The sequence below is a fragment of the Podarcis filfolensis genome (genome assembly GCF_964270895.1).
Source record: "Podarcis filfolensis genome assembly, chromosome: 4".
Taxonomy (NCBI): Eukaryota; Metazoa; Chordata; class Lepidosauria; order Squamata; family Lacertidae; genus Podarcis; species Podarcis filfolensis.
Genome location: NC_139607.1, coordinates 53,622,286 through 53,647,371, shown reverse-complemented (window position 1 = coordinate 53,647,371; position 25,086 = coordinate 53,622,286). Strand labels below are relative to the sequence as shown.

The 25,086-nt window shown below is 40.7% G+C and overlaps 2 protein-coding genes across 6 annotated transcripts in view; one reads left to right on the top strand and one right to left on the bottom strand.

Annotated features, from left to right (window-relative positions):
• The first annotated feature begins 85 nt into the window (after nucleotides 1-85).
• Nucleotides 86-7,956, top strand: SOD1 (superoxide dismutase 1). The gene is made up of 5 exons (XM_083611899.1): nucleotides 86-297; nucleotides 4,555-4,648; nucleotides 5,052-5,121; nucleotides 6,765-6,882; nucleotides 7,655-7,956. Exons 1-5 carry the CDS (start codon nucleotides 223-225, stop codon nucleotides 7,763-7,765), a joined length of 468 nt encoding a protein of 155 aa, XP_083468025.1. The 5' UTR covers nucleotides 86-222; the 3' UTR covers nucleotides 7,766-7,956.
• A 2,229-nt stretch (nucleotides 7,957-10,185) lies between these two features.
• SCAF4 (SR-related CTD associated factor 4) overlaps nucleotides 10,186-25,086 on the bottom strand; it is a 43,487-nt gene continuing 28,586 nt past the window's right edge. For all 5 annotated transcript variants that reach the window (XM_083611895.1, XM_083611894.1, XM_083611896.1 and 2 more), the window contains exons 16-20: nucleotides 24,903-25,060; nucleotides 23,598-23,751; nucleotides 23,046-23,141; nucleotides 22,771-22,959; nucleotides 10,186-11,353 (exon numbers count right to left, since the gene is read on the bottom strand). In XM_083611895.1, coding sequence (XP_083468021.1) covers nucleotides 10,533-11,353; nucleotides 22,771-22,959; nucleotides 23,046-23,141; nucleotides 23,598-23,751; nucleotides 24,903-25,060 — 1,418 coding nt within the window. In that variant the 3' untranslated portion in view covers nucleotides 10,186-10,532. The remainder of the gene's footprint in view (nucleotides 11,354-22,770; nucleotides 22,960-23,045; nucleotides 23,142-23,597; nucleotides 23,752-24,902; nucleotides 25,061-25,086) is intronic.

The window sequence follows — 25,086 nt, the reverse complement described above, 5'->3', positions numbered from 1 at the left end:
AGGCGGGAGAGCGTCGGCCGGGCGATTGGTCGCCTCGTCTCGCGAAGGCGGGCGTAGAAGCCGATCCGAGCGCCGCGATTGGGAGGGAGGAACTCTAACCGGAGGGTATAAGAAAGCGACGCGCGAGGGGGCGGCGGCTGAAGTCGCGCAAGCGCTCCGAGTGCGAGGTGTCAGGTTCGTGCGCGCTGCTGCGGCGGAGGTGGTTCTGAAGCGAGCGGGAACATGGCGGTGCAGAAGGCTGTTTGCGTCATGGCTGGCGACTCCCCCGTCAAAGGCGTCATTTTCTTCGAGCAGAAGGCGAGTGCCGGGCTTGAGGGAGCGGCTCCCCGTCCTTCGGGGTGTCCGGCGCTGTGAGGCTGCTCGCCCGCCTGGTCCCGCTCCAGGCTGCGCGCCGCCGCCGGGCTTTCCCTCGCGAGGCGGCTGGGTTGGGAGGCGGGAGGAGGCTGTTGCGCCCACTCAGGTATTAGCTGCGCGCTGAAGGTCGCTGGCCGCCCTCCCTCCGGAGTCAGGGCCGCTCCTGTCAGCCGGGTTCGCTGTCGGGTAACGGCGCCGCCTCTGGGGCTGCAGCCTTGGGCCGAGCGGTGGGAGCTAGAGCAGGCGCCGTGGCTCTGTGGCATCAGGCCAGGCCTCTCGTGCGGCCTCTGCCTAGCGTGACCTGGCTCCGATAGAGGCGGCGGGCAGAGGTCAGATTAGATAAAAGGTAGCTGGGCGAGTTCCAATGAACTTCAGCCCATTTACAAAACAAAAGGCGTAAGAGCTAACTCGTGGGCTTTTTAGGGGATGGAAGTCGTGGGGAAGGCTTCTAGGGAAGGGGAAACGGTTCGTTCCAGTTCTGCATAAAATCTAAACCCGCAGGTATTTTGAGGTGCAATAACTCGCTTCCTCCGTCAGGACCGGTAGAATGAGTATCTCGGCTCTTTCAGGCTGCCACTTTCCCTTCCTCTTGGCGCCACCGTTGGGCAAACGTTGCCCATAGCTGCTCTGGGGCACCTGTTTCTTTCCTTTCTCTTTATTATATACATAGCCAAAGAAAGGGAAATGTGCTGCAAACCAGGTTCTGTCCTCCCTGCCCAAAAGAAAAGGGACAATATGCTGAGTCATGGCTGCTGGAAAGCGTAACTTAAACCAACTTGCTCTTGAGGGAGAAAAAAGAAGAGTGAGAATTGTGAACTCTAATCTCCTGGGCAAACAGGTTTTGCAGCCTCTGCTGAATTTACTTAGGTTTTTGTTCATGTGATGTACACGCATAAGCTAGGGGAAAATGTAACGCGTCGTTGAAATAATGTGAATAGCAGGACAGAAGCATAGCTATGAAGTATTTAATAGTGAATGAGGATCTTTGTGCTAGATCTTTGAAAGTTTGTGTATATGTATTTTATGTGTTGTAGGTTTTATTTTTTATTTTTTATAATTTTTTATTGGTTTTTCAACACATAATAAAAGACAATACATCACAATACATAGACAAACAAACATATAAACACGTATAATTTCTTAACCTTTTTTTTCCTTAATCCTTCTTTCAGCGACTTCCCCATACCTCCCCTTTCTGCATCCCTGTTTTAAATCTTTCCAGCAACCCCTAATTTCAATTACTTATAGCACTTTCTTTAAATCTTTTTTCTCATATCCAATTGTTTGTCACTGCAATTCTATTTTGCATTACCCAAGACATTTTAACACTCATTAATTTTACAACAGTTCTTAAGATAAACTTTAAATTTCTTCCAATCTTCTTCCACCGTCTCTTTCCCTTGGTCACGGATTCTGCCAGTCATCTCAGCCAGTCCCATATAGTCTATCACCTTGGTCTGCCATTCTTCCAGTGTGGGTAGCTCTTGTGTCTTCCAATACTTTGCTAAAAGTACTCTTGCTGCTGTTGTAGCATACATAAAAAACGTCCTATCTTTCCTTGACACCAATTGGCCTACCATGCCCAGGAGGAAGGCTTCTGGTTTCTTCACGAAAGTGCATTTAAGCACCTTTTTCATTTCATTATAAATCATTTCCCAGAAGACCTTGATCCTTGGGCACGTCCACCAAAGGTGGTAGAAAGTACCTTCAGTTTCCTTACATTTCCAACATTTGTTATTGGGCGTATGATAAATTTTTGCAAGCTTGACTGGGGTCATGTACCACCTGTAGATCATTTTCATAATGTTCTCTCTTAAGGCATTACATGCCGTAAACTTTATACCGGTAGTCCATAACTGTTCCCAGTCAGCAAACATAATGTCATGCCCAATGTCTTGTGCCCTGTAGGTTTTAATAAATGTATAAATATCTTTTTTAAAGCTGCTATAGATGATAGTATGAATGCATTTAGAAAGATCTGTTACTCTAGTTACCTTTAACTATGAAGAAAGCATGTCTGGTTCAAAGAGGTTTAATAGACTGTATTAGGTAAAGGTACCCCTGACAGTTAGGTCCAGTCGCGGACGACTCTGGGGTTGCGTGCTCATCTCGCTCTATAGGCCGAGGGAGCTGGCCTATATTACTATATTAGCAGGACTGTAAATGTAATATACAGAGCAATACATTATGGCAGGTGGGTAGCCAGTGTGGTGGCCCCTGATCATCATTCCTGAACATTGGACAGGCTGGGGAACAACAGGACAGTACCATGTCAACTATTGCTGCCTTATTGACACCATGACTATTTCTAGTTTCAAATATATTAAGTGAGAGAGCACATGGGAATTTGATAGAAAAGAATTATTTATATATTGTTGCATTTGGCAGTATATTTCAGAACTAGTATGGAATTCATTGAACCTTAACCTTTAGTGTCACGGTTTAGACTCCAAAAGTTCTGATGGTGCTTGACTATTTGAGGGACTTTGCTGTATCTTTGGAAATACTTGCATGCTTATAGACATTTCTATGGAGACTTCACTGACACCAGTGCAGTGCAGTCCATTGCAAGCAGGATGAAAATGATTTCGAACATTTGTGCTTTTTGATCATTTGATCCTCAAGATAGATTACAACATCTTACAAACTACAACACAGCCTTTATTCCAAATAACTATATCCCTGTAAAATACTCTTTAATTTTCATGTAATGTATACTGGTGTAGTGATTTTGTTGGATTCCATATAATATTTTTTATGTAGCGGTGTGGAAGTCTGGAAACTATTTGTTACAGTTCAAGCTACATCTTGTCATCCTCAGCAGGTTTGCATCCTATGCAATTTCTAATTTAATGTAGCAGTATCCTGCTGTTGTGAACAAATCGTCTCTGAAGTGAGTGAATAACTACAGTCAACATTAATAGGCTGTGGGATAAATACTTGCCTAAGTGGAATGTAAGCACAGACTTGCATAACATTCATAGCTAAGTTTGTGAAATATTTTGCCCAAGGCTATTTAATGTGCATGTTTATTTGGTTAAACAGCTAACCAGAAAATTAAAAAACACACCAATGTGCACCTTTGACATGTTGTCTAGATTTCATTATATTACTACTAACATAGGAGGCCCTGGTTGAAATGGGACATATCACTTTCTGCCTACCTTAAATAATACTGCTGTTGGACTAAACAGCTATGCCAGAAGATTCTATAGATCAGCAGAGGGTTTTGTGGATCCACTGTTTCACCGTCAGCCAACACCTGAAATACATTAGCAGCTTTTTCTGCCCCCTCCCTCTGGAAGAGTCTGGAACCTGAATGGTCATTGACTGCCGGGGAGCAAGAGACTCCATCGTATGCATGACCTGAAGTTCTTTCTTATAATTGTGAATTGCAGGGAATAAATATAATTAACTATCAGCGGTAATGAAAAGTCAGGTTTAACCATTTTATCAGGGAAATGCTTCATTTCTGAATGCATTTATTAAAATGAGATTGTGTGAATCCAATAAGATAAAATGCTACTCAAAGCAGAATTGTGACAAATCTAGTTTAATCAGAAACAAAATGTTGATTTGTATCTTCAGTTTGAAGTTTATAATGCATCCTAGGGAGTAGTTTACAAAATGTACACTTACTAAGCAACTTGAATTGCTGTTGGTTATGAGCATTGCTTTATGAGCAGCTTTAAATGTCAGGCATCCCATCGAGGTCACTAGGTGTAAACCTTGCATTCTTGGTTTTGGCATAAGTGCATGCATCACACCCTTGTCTGTCACTGGAGGTGTGCATAAGAAGTTTCCAAACAAATACACCTCTTTGATACACCACCAAAATCCAGTTGTGGGACTGTAGGCACGATGATGATGATTAATAATAATAATTTATTATTTATACCCCATCCATCTGGCTGGGTTTCCCCAGCCACTCTGGGCGGCTTCCAACACAATATTAAAATACAGTAATGCATCAAACATTAAAAGCTTTCCTAAACAGGGCTGCCTTCAGATGAAGACAGTAAGATTTTTCTAGGTTCATGCTGAGTACTATGCCAACATTCTACTGTAGGATCATACTTAAGCATGTATTGCTTGAAGAATTGGTTCTCTCCTCTGTACAATGTCATTTTCCTTGGAGATGGAAGGACTTTAAAATGGATGGTTTGTCTGAATCTTTCTATTCATACTAATCTGTTTCAGGGTAACGGACCTGTAACTGTTTCAGGAAGTATTAGTGGGTTAACTCCAGGAAAACATGGGTTCCACGTCCATGAATTTGGAGACAACACAAACGGTAACATTATTGCTTTTGCTCTTACAACCTACAAAGTTTTCTAACAGAAACATATATGGCCAATAGTGTCTTAAGAATGTAAATATTAGATTGCTAAGCAATAAATACACTTCCACTCTTGGGGAAGCAGTTTTGTATTTAGCTTGTGATGTGCATGATACTGGTCTAGGCATTAAACACAGGAACTCTTCAAATCTCTAAAGGGAGGGAGACAGGTTACTTTGACAATCTTCTCCCTCACGCTTTTAATTTAAATTGTGTTAGATTATGTTCATAAGCATCCTGATAAAATATATTGTTTATAAAAGATAAAGAAAAAGAGTTTAAGGCTAAGTCCTGAGAGCTATCATATATGGCTTTGCATAATGTGGGGAAAATACTGACTTCGGGTAACTTCTTATAGGATGTACCAGTGCAGGCCCTCACTTCAATCCCGAGGGGAAAATGCATGGTGGACCAGAAGATGAAGAAAGGTTTAGTATAAAGCAGTTTCCTATTTGTGTCTGATCTTGAAGTACCTTCTACCTTCTAATATAATGGCTTGCTTCCCATCAAGTAACAGTGCATTGCATTATCTCCCAACACAGTGAAGAACCAGGATAGGTTCCTGTGCTGCAGACAAATGTAAAACTGTAGATGGGACCTAAAATTCTGTGTATTTCACTTTTGGGGCATCCCTTTTTTATATTTACTGTAATACTTCTAGGATAACTATAGAAACAACTGGACTGGAAATTAGCAGTAAGAAAACTGTCCCTTATTTATTCAAGCGATAGTTTCTAAAAGGACTCCTAGCTGAGTATGTATTAGTGCTGGAGAAATTAAGGACTAATGCTCATTTTTCTTAAAGTTTTCTTATTTGTTGCTCTCTTCAGTGGCACAGTCTGCCAGTTGTGTCTGAGTATTACTGTTCTACTGCTGGTCCACACCTCTTTCAGTTTGCAGACACTGTGCAAGGCTTCCTGTCTCCCTGCGGTGTCCTTTTTCTGTCACCTGCTATTCATTCCTCAGATCCTACTTCATAGCTCATCCTTCCTGATGCGTTTGGCTTTCATAATTCGTGGGCACCCAGCTCACTTGATTCCTCAGTTCATTCCTGAAGGATACTTCTGTCCATAGACCTTAAGAATATAAGTCAAACTTGCCTTGTTATGCAACTGTTCTGTTGGTCAATCATTTAGCGAACATTCGGTGATTTTTTGCTGCAACACAGTCAATTAGAGTGGTCTGATGGGGTGGAGGGCTTAAAGGCAACAGCTAATTTTTAGCCTCCTGAATTGGTAAAAAGGCGATGAATAGATGTGTCAAGTACTGCTTCTTATTCAAAAGGGTTATTGATGTGTTCTCAAATTAAATAATTTAAAATAAATCACAGAAAACATTAAGGCGAAGAACCCTGTCCCCTGTGTTAAATTTCTAAATTTAGGGTGCTACAGTCTGTGTCACACTAGTTCGAAGACAGAAAGATTTGTCCTGCATATATTTTATTCAGCATTGCATAAAATAAAAATGTTAATACAGGCACTACTAGAACAAGCAAAATACAGCCATACAATTAGAGGCATCAATAGTTGTGTACATGTGAATTACAATTAAGTTTCGTTTGTTTAAATGGCCATTCTAAATTACATATAGGACCCCACCTGAACTCTTCAGAATTTCCTGGAATTTTGTACACTTCTAAATCCCTCTGCTTGTGTTGCCATTACATCTGAAGCTATTGGAAGCACATGGGTCAAAAATTCCAGTATTTAGACCATGATAAAAACTCAGCAAAACAATAGCTTTAACAGGAAAAATGAAACTGTCCAGTATTAACAATCACTTTATATAATTTTTTACTAGTGATGGCTTATTGTCAGGTAGGAATAATGCGGTTTTAGGCATAACTGCATGTTACACTGGTGGAAGTTTTTACAATTAGGGTAGACAGCTTGAGCTGGCTATAATATCCTCTTAACACTTGTCTGTATATTTCAAGTACCTGTTATTGAAGCTGAAAAGCACCAGCTTTGTATGTTTCAGCAGTGGTGTGTCACAGTAGCACCTCAGTCAACTGCATTTAGCAATTATTACAGGTCATATTCTGCTTATAAAATCAAATCAACTATTCCAGGCATGTTGGTGATCTTGGAAATGTGACTGCAGATGGTTCAGGTGTAGCAACAGTATCAATACAGGACCATATTATTTCTCTCTCGGGGCCACATTGCATTATCGGGCGTACTATGGTGGTAAGTATTTCTTTGAGCAACTTCCCTACAAATTCTGGAAAAATACATCAATATAATTTTTTTACCTGTGGATGGTTTGCTTCAGTACTTAGAGCTAGAGGTCTTGGCACAGAGTTGCTGCTTCTGATTCTCCTTAGACATGCTTGCTTACATAATGTAGGTGCGTTGGGCATCACCAGCACCAGAAATGGGCTAAAGCGTATTGGAAGCCTGGAATTCTTCTGAGCATCACTGCACATGATCAGAGTCTTGCTATAAATTCTGAGGTGAAGAAATATCCCAGGTATTTTAAGGAGCTCCTCACTTTGCTCCAAAGCTTCATTCTCAGCCTAGCTTGAGAAGCAGTTCGTTATAATATTGCATGTACTTGGGCAGAGCTGCAGATGTTTCTGCTGTAAAATTATCGCTTAAAATATTTTGCTATACACTACTCAGTACAGGCTTTTGGTGAGGTGCTGGTTCTTTTCAACTGCAAGTGCAAATTTGGAAGCGTTCTGTCAACCTGATGGGGAAGCTAGCCAGATCTGATTGACTATATGTAGTGCGTAGAGTACCCATAACAGAGTGGCAGCAAGCCTTGGGGAATACACAGCCACTACCCCTAAACAACTTATTTCCTAACTTAGTTATTTCTATGATATTTGTAGATTACTAATTATTTGATGTATAGTATTTATCCTGCCTTGGACCATTTGCACCATGTGGTTGAAACTTACTTTCCCTCAAATTATTTATTAATGTAATAATCTCCACCTTATCTATCCCTTTTTAGGTTCATGAAAAAGTTGATGACCTGGGTAGAGGAGGAAATGAAGAGAGCAAGAAAACTGGAAATGCTGGTGCTCGTCTAGCTTGTGGTGTGATTGGACTGGCCAAGGCTTAAGATCTTTGACAGTGGCACTGTATACCAAAACCTACATGCAGAATGTAAATGTACCTATAGAACTAGCAATTATTTGGCTTTGTTTAGGATAAAAAGCAACTGTTTAATCTTACGGCTCTGTTAATTGGGGTTTAAACCAATAAGTTGTCTTATTTTGTATACCTTGTAATTAAAGTGGCAGTAGAACATTAGTTCAAGAATTTTTGCCTTGATGGACCAAAGCACCGCCAGTTCACTTTGATAGAGGTGGTAAAGTCCTCTGCTGATCATCATCTAATCCCATCTGGACAACTGAAATTACCTGATGGTGGCATAAACAAGCTAGCTTGAGAGAACCCTAGTCCTGAATGCTTTGCTCTAAATATGGTATAAACCTAGTGAGTTCTCACATCAGCGTTTCCAATGGGGAGGGGTGACTTCTCATCGATTCCAGTACATCAGATAAGTGTAGATAAACCCAATCATTAAATCAAAAATTGCTTCTGAAGTCTACTGTTACTGACTCCAATCAAACGTAATCTGTGACAAACTAATTGCTGCAAGTGAGATAGCAGAGTCTGCCTTTCTTTTGAGCTGTTGGAGAGGACATAAGAGAATGCCGTGGCTTATTTAAAAGATCTGCATCTTGGGATTGAGAGTTATAGCTACAGAGTAGACATTCCTACTTCCTGTAGAAGCCAGGTTCTAAATCTTTATATTCTTCCTTATTTAGGCAATATGGAGTAGCTTGGGTTTCATAGAAAACATAGGGAGATTGATAGTGTATGGTCTTACAGGAGCAGTCTTGTCTCAGCAACCACCACTTTGAGCTATCTGAAATAGCTAAACTGAGCTTTGTATAGTGAGCTATTCAGCTGCATAGCTGTAGAGGGCTACTGTGCATATAAAAAACATGTTTCCACCATGTCTAGCTATTGCTATACATATTTGCCATATTCTATTTGACATTTTAACAAAAGTTCTTAACCTTAGTAGAAATTCATACCATCATCACCACACAAAGTGAGAGCGGTAGATATTGCAGATGAACATGCTCAATAAATGGTAAATGCTATGTGCCGAACATGTCAATATTAATGTGATTGCCTGCTTTGGAGAAGGGTATTGGCTAAAACCCTTTGATGCAAGAGGCACACAGAAAGCACACTTTTTCTATATGGCAATTGTTTACATGCTTGAGCAGGTTAGACCCTTGCTCACCAAGACTGACCATCTTACCTGAAGCCCTCTAGGTTGCAGCGTTGCCTTGAAATAAGCTTGGGTATATTGTACTTATTTTCAAAAAAACCTTGACAATAGCTTTATCAAATTGTGTTAAAAACAAGGCAGATGACATACTGGCTCTCAAAGTAACAGTGACAACTACTATCCGTAAACATGGGGATTAAATTATATAATCTTACTCACTTGGGCTTTACATTCTAACACAGTTTAAATTAGCTCTCCATAGAATTTGGAGGAAGATATTCTCTACCTGGCCTGCATAATTTAATTGTAAAAAGATCATGTTCAATCATAGCCGTAGGTGTTAAGAGTTAAGTTACCGATGTCAAATTTCAAAAAGCAGTTGAAGTTTCATGCCTGTTCAGTTTCCTACTTCATGAAATAGTTAACTATTTTTTAAAATTGAGTTTTGGTGCATTTCCTAAGCAGCTATTAACATAGAAACAAAGGTCAACGCATGGAAATCGATGTCACAAGTATATGAAGTTTCTCTTTATTCTACCACTGCAAGATAACTTACCTACCTCACATTCCACTTCCCAAAAAATTAAGGGGAAAAACTCATCTGAATGGGAACAGTAACTGAACTGAGCATGTCAAACCATGGGGTGATGTAATTTTTCAATTTGACAAGTACTGCCTGCATTTCAGAATGCAGCAGAGGGGCTAATAAGTCAATACTTGCTCCTCTAGCTTGTTACAAGCAATTTGACAGTAGTTATGTAGCAGACAAAACAGGAGAGAGAACATTTAAAAACAGATTGGAATATAGTGGTAATTTGGTGCCTTACTTCCCTCAAAAACACAATGAATTAAATTACAAAAAATAAGGTGTGCTTTCCACAGGACGCAATGTTGAACTTTTTTTAGGGCAACATTTACCACAAAATCTCTTGGATGGTGAGGAAAAACAAAAACAAATAAAAGTGATTTCACTGCAAACACTAGGTTTCCTCTTGAAACATTTAAGAGCTATTTTTTCCATCTAGAATAGTCATGTTAATTAAAATTCAGAAATCTAAGAACATAACTACCACATATACTTCATTTTTGTGAACTGTTACACAAACATGTTTTAACAGCTTTAAACAAAGTCTAATTTAGACTCCAGTACAGCATTAACAGTTCAAACTTTAAGATGTTGAACAATCCTTTACCACTTCAGTGCAGTGTAGGAAGAATAGCACACATTAAAGTTTGTTATGAAAATAGAGTTTATTAAAAACACATCCCTATTTGTTTTTAGGAGCTTTTACCGTTACCTTCACTTAAATTAAAAAAAATAGCACTTCTAATTCTGACTTGTAAACTTTTTAAAGTCAAAACTTTTAAAAAGTTACAGCAAAAAAAGGGTAATGGTTTATTCATTTCTTTTGTGTTATTTTTGTAGCTATTTAAATAGAAGGGAAGCAATCAAATTGCTTACATATCCCATAAACTATGGAGGAGTTGTGAAATAGCAAAAGCAAATATACAGCATACTGTACAACTCTAAAGCTCTACACTCCAATGTCACTTTTTTTTTTTTGACAAGTATTCCAGTCTAGCGAGGAGCCTCTGTGACTGAGCCAGTAGACTCTTCAGGTTGTTCAAGAGATGAGGTAGTCTCAGATGTTAACTCTTCAGCAGGTTTTGCACCTGTGGGTTCAGCCTCCCCCTTTTTAAGTTCTGGAACAGAGTCTGTATTTTCCACTTTGCTGCTCTGGGGTTCATGGTTTTTAACACCATCTACCCTGTCTGTCAACTCTGGTTTCTCCTTTCCTCGATTTTCGTCCTTTTCTCTGCGAGATTCCCTATCTCTAGAATCTCTCTCTCTCTGTCCACTGAAACGCCTATTTCGTTCCTCCAAGTCTCTGTGTCTATCACGTTCAGGGCTTCTTCTTCCCCATTCTCTCCTTTCACGATTACCGAGGCGTTCATGATCTCTGTCATCATTGCGGTTACCATAGCGGTCCCGTTCATTTTCTATCCGATTTCCAAAAGACCTCCTTCCAAACCTTTCCTGGTCTCTATTTGGAGTAAACGGCTGCCTGTCATTCCTGAACTGTCTTCCATCTCGATCATCGGGTCCACCAGGCCCCCCTCCAGGCATTCCACCGGGCCTTGCAAAGTGGCCAGGTGGGGGGAAAGGCCCCTTCATCCCATGAGGCGGAGGCATCCCAAAACCTCCTGGGCCTGGAGGTGGGCCTCTGTGCATCATATGGGGAGGCATATGCCGAGGTGGCATCATTGGAAACCGTTGCAGATGAGGCGGTGGCATTCCTGGGGGTCGCTGGAGTGGTATCAAACCAGGCCGTGCACCCAAAAGGCCCATGGAAGGTGTCTGTAGCCCAATCACAGGGCTGGGTGTAACTCCTTGAGTACCTGGCAAACCAAAAGAAATAAAGTTGTAAATGGATGCAAGATATGTTCTATTTTTCTGCTGCTCCAGCAAGCTGCAACCTACAATCCCCCAACCAATTCATACACTGCAGGACTTATTCCTGACTTCCATCAACCAACCTTTGCTCCAACACAACTGCCTTCCCCCATTTAGTACCAGCATTTTCACTCAACATTCAGCTCATTTAAGTCCCATTAATTTTAACACAATACATTTAAGCAGGTAACTCTCCCATTGCATTTGGTAGGATTAAAGAGTGCTCCAGTTTAGATGAATCATACCCAAATATAGTTAAAAGAAATGCCAGGGCTTTTGTTATAAATGGAATACTTCATCACAAATCAATTAACTCCCCTGTTTGTGTACACGGTCCAAAGTAGCTTTGTGCAGCCTCCTCCCCCCAAAACTTACTAAGTCAGTTCTGCATGTCATCTATATGGCATAGCACACACATCTTGGGTTCGTATAAAGCTCGAAGTTGGATAAAAAAAATTAGACACACGAAAGTCAGTTCTGCATGTCATCTATATGGCATAGCACACACATCTTGGGTTCGTATAAAGCTCGAAGTTGGATAAAAAAAATTAGACACACAAACAAATACCAAACACATATACAAAGATGAGAATTAGTGTATTCAGCTCAAAGGTTGCCAATATGGTGGGCATAAACACCAGTGTGCTCACCATTTACTGCCTATGGCACCTGCGAAAGGGCTCAGTAAAAATACAAAATAATAATCCATAATGCATGACAGGCTGTTCTGCTTTTCCTGCTTAGCTCGTTTGCACTGGCTTAGCCCCCTCAAAATGTCCATATTTCATTGGATTGTGTATGTACCCTCCTATTAGGCAAGAGAGCACAACAGTTGCTGACATCGGTTCCTGTTTGCTGGTATAAGCCAGGTAGAATAGAAATAAATTCCGTATTTGCAAAGCTTGAAACAGAAAGTGCCTGCTGAATCTATTCCACAGGACTGGGCCAATGACAGTAAAGGCTCACTTTTGTGTTGATGTCAAATGAGCCTGGCCAACCTGAGGGAGAACCAACGGCAGAGGATCTGAGTGACTGCACTGGGTTATAAGGCATTAGGCAACCCACAAGTTGCCCTAGACATAAATGCAAGGACCTTCAACCTGGCTCGGTAGTAGACGGGCAGCCAATGCAATGGGTAGAGAACAGGCAAATAAATTTGTATTTCTTCCAGCAATTCCAAAAGACAGATAACACAGGAAAGTATGAGTCCCCACTCCCTCCCCAGAATCGCAACTAGCAGTTATTTTATCCTCTTTTAACATAAAATCAGAGTTGTACTAAAGGAAACAAACTTTGATTAGACCCCAAATGGTCGCTCTCCAAAATGGCCTTACATTTCATCTGACATGTATGCTCAAAAGCACAGTAGTCTTTTAGTCCTGCAAATTTTAAACCTTTTTCCAGCGGGTGCCACTACCGAAAAGGCCCTCTGCCTGGTTCCCTATAACTTGGCTTCTCAAGGTGAGGGAACTGCCAGAAGGCCCTCGGCGCTGGACCTCAGTGTCCAGGCAGAACGATGGGGTGGAGATGCTCCTTCAGGTATACTGGACCGAGGCCGTTTCAGGCTTTAAAGGTCAGCACCAACACTTTAAATTGTGCTCGGAAACGTACTGGGAGCCAATGTAGGTCTTTCAAGACCGCTGTTATGTGGTCTCGGCGGCCGCTCCCAGTCACCAGTCTAGCTGCCACATTCTGGATTACTTGTAGTTTCCAGGTCATCTTCAAAGGTAGCCCCACGTAGAGCGCACTGAAGTAGTCCAAGCAGGAGATAACTAGCGCATGCACCACTCTGGCGAGGCAGTCCGTAGGCAGGTAGGGTCTCAGCCTGCGTACCAGATGGAGCTGGTAAACAGCTGCCCTGGACACAGAATTGACCTGCGCCTCCGTGGACAGCTGCGAGTCCAAAATGACTCCCAGGCTGCGCACCTGGTCCTTCAGGGGCACAGTTACTCCATTCAGGACCAGGGAGTCCTCCACACCTGCCCGCCTCCTGTCCCCCAAAAACAGTACTTCTGTCCTGTCAGGATTCAATTTGTTAGCCGCCATCCATCCTCCAACCGCCTCCAGACACTCACACAGCAACTTTCTGACAATCTATTCATATTACTAAGAGTCTTCCAGGTGGGTTGATAGTAAGCTTCTAAAGAATTAAAGCTTCTAAAGAACTGGCAACTGTTCAGCTTCCTGTCACCTTTAAGCAGGAACAAGCTTGATAAGTATTTTTCAGAAGAACCATGGGGATTTCATAACTTCTCAGTGTCATCATTCTCCTTAACTGCAAAGTCAAGTGGTCAAATGCCTAAGGAAATGGTAAATGACCCCTGGATTGTTAAGTCCAGTCAAAGGCGACTATGGGGTGTGGCACTCATCTCGCTTCAGGCCGAGGGAGCCAGTGTTTGTCCTGATACATCTTTCCGAGTCATGAGGCCAGCATGACTAAACCAATTCTGGCACAATGGGACACTGTGACAGAAACCAGAGCACATAGAAACGCTATTTACCTCCCTGCCACAGCAGTACCTATTTATCTACTTGCACTAGTGTGCTCCCAAACTGCTAGGTTGGCAGAAGCTGGGAGCAATGGGAGTTCACCCTGTCTCGCAGATTCAAACTGCCAACCTTCCAATTGGCAAGCCCAAGAGGCTCAGTGGTTTAGACCACAGTGCCACCTGTGTCCCTTTGGTCAAATGCCTATCGGTATGGAAACCAAAGGCAGCCACTAAAAATAAGAAAGTAGCTTGTATATATATTGTACCTAGGTTTAAATAGTATTTAAGATTCTAAACATTTTTTTAAAAACGTGCCTGCAAGAACTTGTGAGTTTCCAAGTTTTATGGAATGTTAATGACCATTAAGCCTGCAGAAATAATACTAAAAACTAGGCTACCTAGTTTTAGGGATGGTATTTCCAGTTTCACATGGAACAACCACAGCAGTAACTTTTCTTGCTTGCTACGGCTACTTTTGGGAGGCGGGGGTAGGAAGCCAAGCTACTGCTCAATCACCTATGGTAAAAATCTGAAATTTTACACCCCGGAGAAGGGGAGAGGGTTTAAATCAGGTGAGGCTAGTGTGTGGAGCTCCAGATAGTGCTAGATTCCAGCTTCCATTGTCCCTAATGGCCATGCTAAGCAGAGGCTGATGAGAACAGGAATCTAACAACAGATGAGCCAACGTCAGGTAAACTATGCAAGTCATCATTTAATCCTGTGGTTCAGAGTAACTAAGACAGAGGAAACCAGAGAGAAGATTATGTGGGCTGCTCACGTCCCCAAGAGCTTGTAAATAGTATTCTAAAGGGACGGAATAGGGTTGGGGATTCATGCTTACTTTTGGGGTGTGGATGTGTTACATTTCTCCTTGCACTATCCAGGGATATTTTATGAGGAAGAAAAGGGACGATGACATCTTTCTCCATTTTCTGCTGTCAAAAACCATCCAACTCCTCCCACAATTGAGCCAGTCTCAAGCGGAAACCCTCTAGGACCACACAGAACTGCTGGGAAAGGCTAGGGTGTGCATCATTTCACCACCCCCTCACACACAGACCCACACACAGTCTGAACAGGACTGCAAGGTGCCTATTCCAGGCTGGCTGAAGCAAAGAACACTCCTTTGAAGGGATGGCAATATGCTACAGAATTATCTTATAAGTTCCTCTTGCACTTGTCATAATAAGATTTGTTCCATGAAGTGGAAGCTTCTTATTTCCCCATGTCAGTACATGCCATTTACTCAGAGTTCACTAGTAAACTTCCCTTAGGAGTCATTTTCAGGTTATGATAGGAAAAGTGACAGCTAAATGGCATTCACAACATAAAGAGTTCAGCAAGTTTTCATGCTCTGTCCTTAAGAACAATAAAACTGAAAACACCTGTAGGCTTCATGAAACTAAGAGATGAAATATGCACCAACTGTTGCAATACCACCAAATATCTGAAATGCAACAATGTAGTGAATCCAAACAGTTCTTGAAATATCAAGAGCAATGCAGAAAAGATTACGAACTAGGCCATAATTTATCCTAGCACAAACCTAGTTCTCAGATTTCTGTCCTTGGATTAAAAGTTCACTGATTTGAAAGCCATGCCAAGGAATTAAAGTTCATATGCTTGCTAAATAGAAAAGGTAAGCGATCCCAACCCACTGCTAGTTAATATTTCACAGAGATGAAGTTTTGTAATTATTTGCTTGAAGTGATTATATATGGCACAAGCTACCTTAGCTTTTTCTCCAGCTGAATTTTAGCTTGGTTTCAACTTGGCCGACTTGGCAAGGAAGTTACAACTTGAAAGCTTGCACACCATTCTTACCTATTTTAACATTCCTGTGCACTGGCCATTACAGCAGAAACTAATACACTCATTTGGACCAAGTTATTGTTTTTACTAAACATGGTTAGATTTGTGTATGGTTTTTTAAATTGTTAACTGTTGGATGACTATTAAATACGCTTTAGACACATTAAAGATATATTGGTGATGACAATTTGCTTTGACTGGGAGAAATACTACATTCACACCTGTTCTCTATTCCAGAGTTTCCTGTTAATTATAAGACTTGTGGCCACTTCTCATAATCATTGTTTTGAGAAGTCATGGTGCATTTGTTTCACACTGGGGCAAGTGCACAGCCAATAGCATTTTACACAAGCAGGTTTTTTGCAGTATTCAATACAATAGTATTTCCCAGCTACACTTTCCAGTAACTTTGTAATCCTGCTGTAATTTGGTTGGTCAAGTACAGTCATATCTCAGGTTAAAGTTGCTTCAGGTTGAGCGTTTTCAGTTTATGCTCCATGGCAACCCGGAAGTAACGCGACGCTCGCACATGCGCATATGCTCAAAATGACGTCACGTGCATGTGCAGAAGGGGTGAATCGTGACCCGCAGATGCGGGTTGCATTCTCTTCAGGATGTGAACGGGGCTACGGAACGGATCCCGTTCGCATCCAGAGGTACCACTGTACTTTGAACATTTTTCTGTAGCAGACTGAACCCCCTGTCGCATTGCTACAAGTTTTTTGGGGTTGGCAAGGAGTTTTTGTGTATTTTCAAGTCAGGGTTTCCTACCGCTAAACTTATGAATGTGTTTATATAAAATTTCCAACTCGTCAGGGATCAACAGTCTTATACTCCTAAGGTGTAGATGTGCATTTTCAATTCCCCAAGCTCAATTCCATATTTCTTTAAGAATTCTGTGCCACACAGCAATACACAGAAACCTAAACACATGAACTTATTTCAGTGTTCACCTATCTCATGAGATGGGAGTGAAAAACAGCAGCAAGATTATCCCCCTTGCCAAAGTGGCAGTACTTATGTGCCACACAGAGGATAATATGCTAACTGAACATTGTACTGAACGTGGAACACAGGGTTGTGATAATTGCAGAACACATAAAATGTGGTTGGGGAACCCTTGGCAAATAAGTCACGGAAGAATAAGGCAAAGAACCAGTTCTCTAAACAACAATTGGGGCATGAAAAGTGGGGATGTATATAAAATACAGCAAGGCAGAGGTGAGCAGGCATCAGGTTTGCAGGATTGACTTTGTTTTGTACTGGGACCTCAAGATCCACCAACTGGTACCTGGTGCAAAAGACACTTAAAATTAAATAATTTGGAGCCCAGGAATGTGTTTTGAGTATCAGAACTGAACAGAGCTCGTAGTCCTTCCACAAAAACATCCACTCATTACCTCAAGCTATCCTCATTTCAGCAATGTACTATGGGGCGAGGAGAGCCATTTTGCAGGGACTGTTATGAGAGACAGAAATCTTAGCCAATCTACTGCAGTTCACACAGAGCGCTACCTGTGGATCCCAACCTATTTCTTCCCAATCCTGGACTAAGGTACTCAGATAATAACAGGATCAACATAGTCTTCTGAAATCTACCTCCCTGTTACTCATTTAATAAACTTTTAGTTTTTAAAAGTCAACAAAATTTAATTACTTTTAGTGCTGGCTTAGAACAAAAACTTTTTCATTTCATTGTAAGTCATTAAGTAACAAGCAGAACATAAATGAAACACGTTTCACAAGTAACAGAAAAGATGACAAGCTAAAAAGAAAAAGGAAAAGGAAATTCATAGATTAGAATGCAACCAGAAGAACTGTGTGTTATATCTTTTGATATGGAATCTTCAGCTAGCAGACTGACAAGCTGAACAAAATAATTCTTGAGTATCATTGAGTAACTGAAATAATTCCCCCCTCCCAAAGTGCCTCACCATTTATCTCAAGTCTCTGAATGTTTTTTTAAAAAGAAACACATGACCAACAAATTAATTAATGCAGGCTGCTCAAATGAGAAAACATTAATAAAAACTCAGATATTAACCCAGAAACAATTTGCAAAAATCTAATAGTGTAATAATGTAATGTTATCAGTCACCTTGAGTTGGAAATTGTACTGTAACTGAATTCCTATCACTTTGAACAATCACAGAACTTTGAATGTCTGAAAAGCAGCAGGAATCTTAGAAGATATACTTAAAATCTGTATAGGATTGTGTGCATGCTGTGACTCCATTCGAGTGCAGGGGGGAAACCAGAATGTGATTGTAGGCACAGAATTCAAGCTTCCCAAGATTATCAGTTTTCATTTAAAACAAAGGGGCGGGGGAACCTAGGCCTTATGCTTCCCCTTTCGGATCATGAACAAAATAAATTATACAAAATTATGTATATGGTTTAGCTGTGTAATTCATGCAGGTTGCAGAGTTCATATTTTCTTAGTGCAGAATTTCAGTTACTTCCTGTCAACATTTACAGAAACAATGTGGTGTTGTGAACCAATGTTTATGTATATTTCAATTCAAAGTTACATCACACACTTGTTTAATCATTTAAACTCATAAAACTGTGGATTATTTGCGATTCAACGTTTTTAAGCTATCAAATCCGCATTCCCATGTGGAAACATTACTTGGGGGATCAGCCACCCCCAACTTTTCTGGAATTGCATCTGTAAAAATAGCAGCAATCTAGGACCTTTTTCCCTGACACGTCTGGAAAACATATTCCATATGTCACATTTCTACATGGTAGAGATGGCATGTCACTTGAAAATGCTTGAAATGTTACCAGAAATGTGCCTACATAAGATACTCCAAAGCAAAAGCAACTCTGGGTAGTCTCCTCAGAAGAATCTTCCTGTTTTCCATTCATGCGTGATGCATTCTTCCATGTTGTTCTCTGTACAGAAGATTCTCTCCCCCCAGTACAGTTTAGGCAGCTTTCAGATTAAGTTATGTTCCTCAAAATTTCCTTAAGCTATGATTTCATAGCCTTTGAAACATGCACTTATATGCTATTTAAAATCACAGCAACTTTTAAAATCTGCAAAAGCTTCTCATTAAAATTACTGCATAGAACTAGTTTAGCTTTCATGGGCCTTGAATGAAAGATCTAGCAGAAGCCGCTTCCACACACCTTTAGGTTGTTGGTGGCACCCAGAAATAACTACACAATATACATAGGGTTTTGGAATCCAGTTGCTCTTAAAGAGGATTCAGGTATTATAAATGCGAGGATAGTGCTGCTAGAAAATCATTTTTGAACTGGGCTGTCTCCAAACCACAGGCTCATTTTCAAGAGCAGATATGTAGATCCAGCAGACTGCATACAAGTTCCTATGCCAGTAAAAGTGGTAGGCTTCCAGGCGTACTTTGCTAGCACAGGGACCACATAATATGCCTCAACCACATCAGTACTTTTCAACACTGGCGCAGCACGCGGCTCCAACCATATAGCAGCAGCTGTTCAGCCATGCCTCACTTTGTAAAATCTGGATCAAGTCTGAGTTAACTTATTCAATATATATATACAACTTCATTAAATGGCAGCTGTTTGTCAACAGTGAATATTGCAAATGACCATGAAGGAATGGGATTTGCTTTCTGAAACATCAAGACATTCTACACCTCATCAGACTGAGAACAGAAATTAAGACCGACATCTTTGGAAATGTACACTATCCTCTGATGCTCTGCTTTACCCAAACTGTATGTGGAAGGCTCAGGCCAACCCTGTTTAAATACATCCGTTTCATTTAATATGACCACCAGATAGGATACCTGGAAGAACTCATGCAAGCATTTGTGCACAGAAGTCAAGACTCATATTGACAGATGAAAACCAGTAATTAAGAAGGTAAAATCTTGAGTGGATTCTCTGCATTTTTATTTTTCACTTAAGCAAATTCCATCTCCCTTTCAGGAGACTGCCAGCTGGTGGTGCCTTTGCAATTCATATACTCTTGCGCTTCATCCAACTCCTGAGCACAACTTGATATGACACGGAGATTGTGCCCTGAGCCATTCATGTTAAGTAATCAACAGATTTGTTTTTTTAAATTTCTACTTCAAAGACCACTGATATAACGATCAAGTGAATACAAGGTGTCATGAGCATGAGCTCACTCTGAAGTATTAATCACTGCTTTTTGCAAAAGACTTCTGAGAGGCCCAAATAATGTACTTCTTGTTGGTATCATTACTGCAGTATGTCATATGACCTCCATTATGTTCAATGTGTGTAAGATGCCAAAGCATTAGATAGGTGTCCATTTTGAAGAGCGGTACCTCCAGTATATTGATGACACCCAATTTTCTCCCTTCCTTCCTTCAAAGCCTGCCATGTAATTTCAGAATTTATATAATGCTTGCAGGAAGTAAGCAAAAAAGCTGATAGAAACAGTCTGGAGAAGAATGAATTGCGGATAGTTGGTAGTCTTGATGACATCTATTGCTGATAGCCTTCCTGCAGTTCTTTAGGCTCAAGATGTTCGGGTATTCTGAATTCATTGTTACGTGTCCGATTCCATGCAGAGGTCAGGGACATTTATCTTACCAATTTCCACCTGTAATGCCTCAGAACTGTGATCTGTCAAGCAGGTCCTCATACCATTCCCCATAAAACTGAACACTACTTTAAATAAACTTAGATATGTTGATCTAGCTTGTGTAGAATGTAGTCTACTCAACAAGAGAAATAAAAATTTGTTAAAACACTTGAGGTCCCATATCTCAGCTGGATAGCTATATAGCTTTCCAGGAATAACTGCACAGATGTTTTTTACATCAGTCCCTTAACTGCTTTGCTCCAGTACAGTTTAAAAGGAAACATTTCAATTCCCTCCAGATTTTCATGTAGCACAACAGTACCAGGGATTATAGAATTTGTCTTCCTAGAATATTTCCCAAGACCAGGCATTGTGACATTTGGGTAATCATTTTTTACATTTACAAAAAATATTTATTTTATCTCCCCCTCCCCCGCACTCTCTTTCACACACAGAATCACTGATGACAACAATTATGCTTGTACAATTATATGGGATTTCCAACCATCTTGGCTTTGAGTCCTGGAAGACCTGCTCCCTGCCTTGAGGGCTTTTCCCACCTGGCCTGGGAGGGCAGAGCCTTGACTGACTCCAGCTACAAAAGCTGAGGCTGCTGAACAGAATCTCAGGCAGTGGTACTGTTTAAGGTGTTTTATTGGAGGCAGGGTTGATACTGTTGTTGCTCTTTATTCTTTGTATCTCTATTTTGGATCTTGATTTACATGGAAATTATTCAATTTGTCAGTGTACCTTTTGATGTTTTGTTTATTGCTTATGACTACTTTTGTTATGTTTGTAGTTATGTAATTTTGTATATGTTGCAAGCCATCTTCAGCATCCTTTTGACTTTGAAAAGGCGGCATACAAATAAAATTATTGATTAACCATATGTATACGGCATATTAAGGCAATATTGTGCTTGAAATGCTCTATGTACAACCGAAGCTGTGGAAAATATTCACAATGGGTTGCCAACAGCTAGCATATTCCAAAGTGGAAATAAGGAGGTTTCAAACCAAGGAAGTGCAATTTTAGCAATGCTTTCCCCCCAAAAAATTGTGGAAGCAGTAATTCAGGTGATTTAGCAACTGATCGTGATACATTTGAGAGTTGTATGATAAATGAATTCTTCTGGGCCAAAAAGAACCCCACTCTCAATGCATTATCCCCTTTCCTGGAAATGTGTAAGAGTATGGCATGCAAGTCTGCACTGGTGAGAAATTCAGGTGACAAAATGGTAGACAATTCTTACATAAGGAAACAGACGAGGAGTAGAAGGAAAGAAATGGTAGCAATGCCATTAGATGGTTACATCTTTCTTGTATGCTCAGGTTCAGACTATATTAGGATATGTACAGATGTACCTAATTGTAGTTGTGAGCACATTCACTGCATTTGGGCAAACGTACAAGCTACTGCTTGGAACTGAGCTCAGGCGAAACCTGTTCTGGGTTTCAGGAGATGTTTTGCACACCACTGATTGCCTGGCTCTTTGTGTCAACCATAAAGCTACTTGCCCATTCTTCTGAGTTTAAAAAGTGTTTAAAATGGTTTTTTTTTTATTCAAAATGTCATGTAGCTGAGCAGATAAACATGCTAAGTAACTGAAAACAAAAATCAAACTTATGCATACAAACTTACACATACCAATATATCCTGAAACATGGAGGAGAGAGGACCTACGTGAGAGGGAGGGACCCTGCTTCCAGTCTGAGGGCTGAATTGCTTCTAGGGGAACATTCTGGAAGCTGCATGTGAGTGGTTGGGGTCAGAGGCAAAAGTGGGTGAAATAATAGATGTGACTCTTATCTTGATATAGTAAACCTCATCCTAGCTATACAGAAGTGAGAGGTTTCTGTTTGCATGTACACATACTTTTCTATCCAAAGAGTCCTTGCCATAGTTTAAGGACAGATTCCAGCAAGCCAAAAACACTGAAGGAGGGCATAAAGAATGGCCAGATAGGGGTGTGGCCTGAAGAGAGAGAGAGTAGCCTGAATGGGGGTGTAGCCTATGGAGAGGCCTGAGATATGCATTTAGCCCCCAGTCCTGATGTTATCCCAGAAGCTAAGGGGACAGCAGAATGTGGGAATGAATATTTTAAGGAATAAAGGCAGGGAGAAAACAGTTCATCTTCAGGGTCATCTACACACCTACACCGACTCCTGGTTTCAGATATTTCTATACACAGCCATAGGTGACCAGGAAAAAAACATCTCTGGCGAAAGTAAACCCAGAACCCTGAATCTGCTTACATATTTCCTGAGTCTCCTGGATTTGTTTTATTAAAACGTACCTAACATAATCATTTCTCAATAATGAATCACTGCTTCAATCTTTCATTATTTACAGTGGGTACTTGCACCGTTAAATGCTTTACTCCCAACCAAATTACACAGGAAAACACTTTGCTTTCTAAAATTTTGAATCCTAACTATTGACAAAGTAGAATAAGTACTTTTGAAAGAAAGCAAAAGCACATATATATCCAGCAACTGAAAAGTGAACTTACCAAGGAGTGGAACTGGTTGGGTGACAGAAGCTGAGATACTTGTAGAAGTTACAGGTGGCAGAGCATTTGGATATCCTTTGGAGCCATCTGCATTTTCAGCATTTCCTCTAGCTGCAGAAACTACTGTTGGAATGGGGTTTCCCACAGAAGAGTCTTTTGTAGTGTCTTCATTTATATTGGCCACAGTAGCTAGAACAGTGATATTAACAGAGATATTTTAAATGGCATACACTTGCATTACCATCAACTTTAATAACATAACAAATTAGACTTACAGTTTGGGATGTTTACTCCTGGAGAAGGAGGAACAGAGACCGGAGGAACTGAAACTGGGGGGTTAATAGGTGGCGGTGGTCCAGGAGGAAGGAAACCTACGAAGATAGAAATAACAAAGCATCACTACAACAGAAATCCTTTATGTTGCTGTTGTTTAGTCATTTAGTCGTGTCTGACTCTTCATGACCCCATGGACCAGAGAATGCCAGGCACTCTTCCACTGCCTCCCGCAGTTTGGTCAAACTCATGCTAGTAGCTTCGAGAACACTGTTCAACCATCTTGTCCTCTGTCGTCCCCTTCTCCTTGTGCCCTCCATCTTTCCCAACATCAGGGTCTTTTCCAGGGAGTTTTCTCTTCTCCTTAAAAAGAAAGGAGCACCCTTCCACAACTTGATGCCCGACATATGTTTTGAACTACATCTCCCATCCACCCCAAGCAGCATGGCAATGGTCACAGATAATGGGAGTTGGAGTCCAAAATATCTGGATGTCACTAGGCTGTAGTAGATTCACAATTCATATGTATGAAAATTATGAGAATGTTTAATTACCTGGAGGCAAATGCATTGGGTTGAAGCCAGGCCTCAAAAAAGGTGGAGGTGGAACTCCAGGACCAAATCCTGGAGGTGGCATTCCCATGGGAGGGGTAAATGTAGGTGGTTGAAGTGTACCAACCATTGGAGGTCCCGGCTGATGTGGTGGAACCTACAGTGGAATGAAAAGATTTACTCACCAATTAATTCTACAACTTTTTACCCATAGATATTGACTTACAGAGCACAAAGACTTTGTGTGACATTTTAACAGAGCCAACTATTAGAATTCTCTCTTTCTCCAAATAATGTGTAGATGCTGTATCTTACAAAAACTCTTTTTCAGTGGAATTATTTACATGTGATTTAAGGAACCACAAACATTCACAAGGAGCTTTCTTTGTAGTTGTCATTTCGGAATCTGCCATTAGCTAATGAGAAAAGTTACTTTTAAAAATGAAGAATGTGTTTGCATTGTTGTGTGCTGAATAAAAAGCAATACAGAAAGCTCCAGCAGCATTTAAATCAGCCTTTCTCACCCTGATGCTCTCAAAACGATTTGGGCCACAACTCCATCAGCTTCAGCCAGCACCACCAAGCTGGCTGCGGCCGATGGGACAAATAGTCTAAAACATCTAGAGGGTAACAGGCTGGTGAAAGCTGATTTAAAGAGTCCCTTGCTTTTAAGTGGTATCTTTAGATTGTACAGTTAAACTTAGGATCTTCAATAAAAGACCTATAATTGGACTGATCATAGGTAAGAGAAAGACAATTTCACTTGCATAAAATCTTAGAGCAGTTAATTTATCAGATATTATGCACAATTGTAAGAACTGTTTAAAAGTGTTTTTGAAGTGATTTCAATGAAGTTTGCTTTTCAACTAATGCAATTAACACATAAATCAACAGTTTCAGTGCTGATGGCCCTGCAGGTTTTGCCATCATTTAACCAATTTGTCAACAAGTCATCAGGTTACGTTAAACCTATAGTCCTTATGTAATCAATCTAAGGCTAAATTCTCACATTGCTTTTTGACACAACAAAGATACTATAACAGGTTGTACCACGTGATTTCTTCATTTGAATGCGCCTTCAAAGCAACAAATTCTGATATTTCTTCTGTATCAGGTATACTTTTAGTTAGTACTAAATCTTGCTGTATGTTTCAAATGTGAATTTTCACCATGTAAAAGATGTACTGTAATACCATCATATGGTATGTGTGTCAGCATGTCAAAACAGTGCATGAAATTGCAAGATGAACCAAGCTTTAAAATTTCCGTGCGCAGAAATGAGAAATCAAAAAGAGAAAAACAACTTACCTGTGGTGGAGGCACTGTTATTGGTGTGGGCATAGGAACAGACATTTGAACAGACATATTTTTAGCAACCGGAGAAGTTTGTTCATTATGTGCAGCGTCTCCCGCGCCCCCATTCTGGGCTACTTGGTTTTCTGACTTTTTTGGAATTCCTTTCCATTCTACAGGAAAGATATAAACATCAATT

Bases quoted from the DNA above. Each gene is read 5' to 3' on its own strand.
- SOD1 (XM_083611899.1), top strand. From the start codon at position 223: ATGGCGGTGCAGAAGGCTGTTTGCGTCATGGCTGGCGACTCCCCCGTC. The intron at 298-4,554 runs GCGAGTGCCGGG...AATCTGTTTCAG, and splicing joins TCATTTTCTTCGAGCAGAAG to GGTAACGGACCTGTAACTGT. The intron at 5,122-6,764 runs GTTTAGTATAAA...CAACTATTCCAG, and splicing joins GGACCAGAAGATGAAGAAAG to GCATGTTGGTGATCTTGGAA.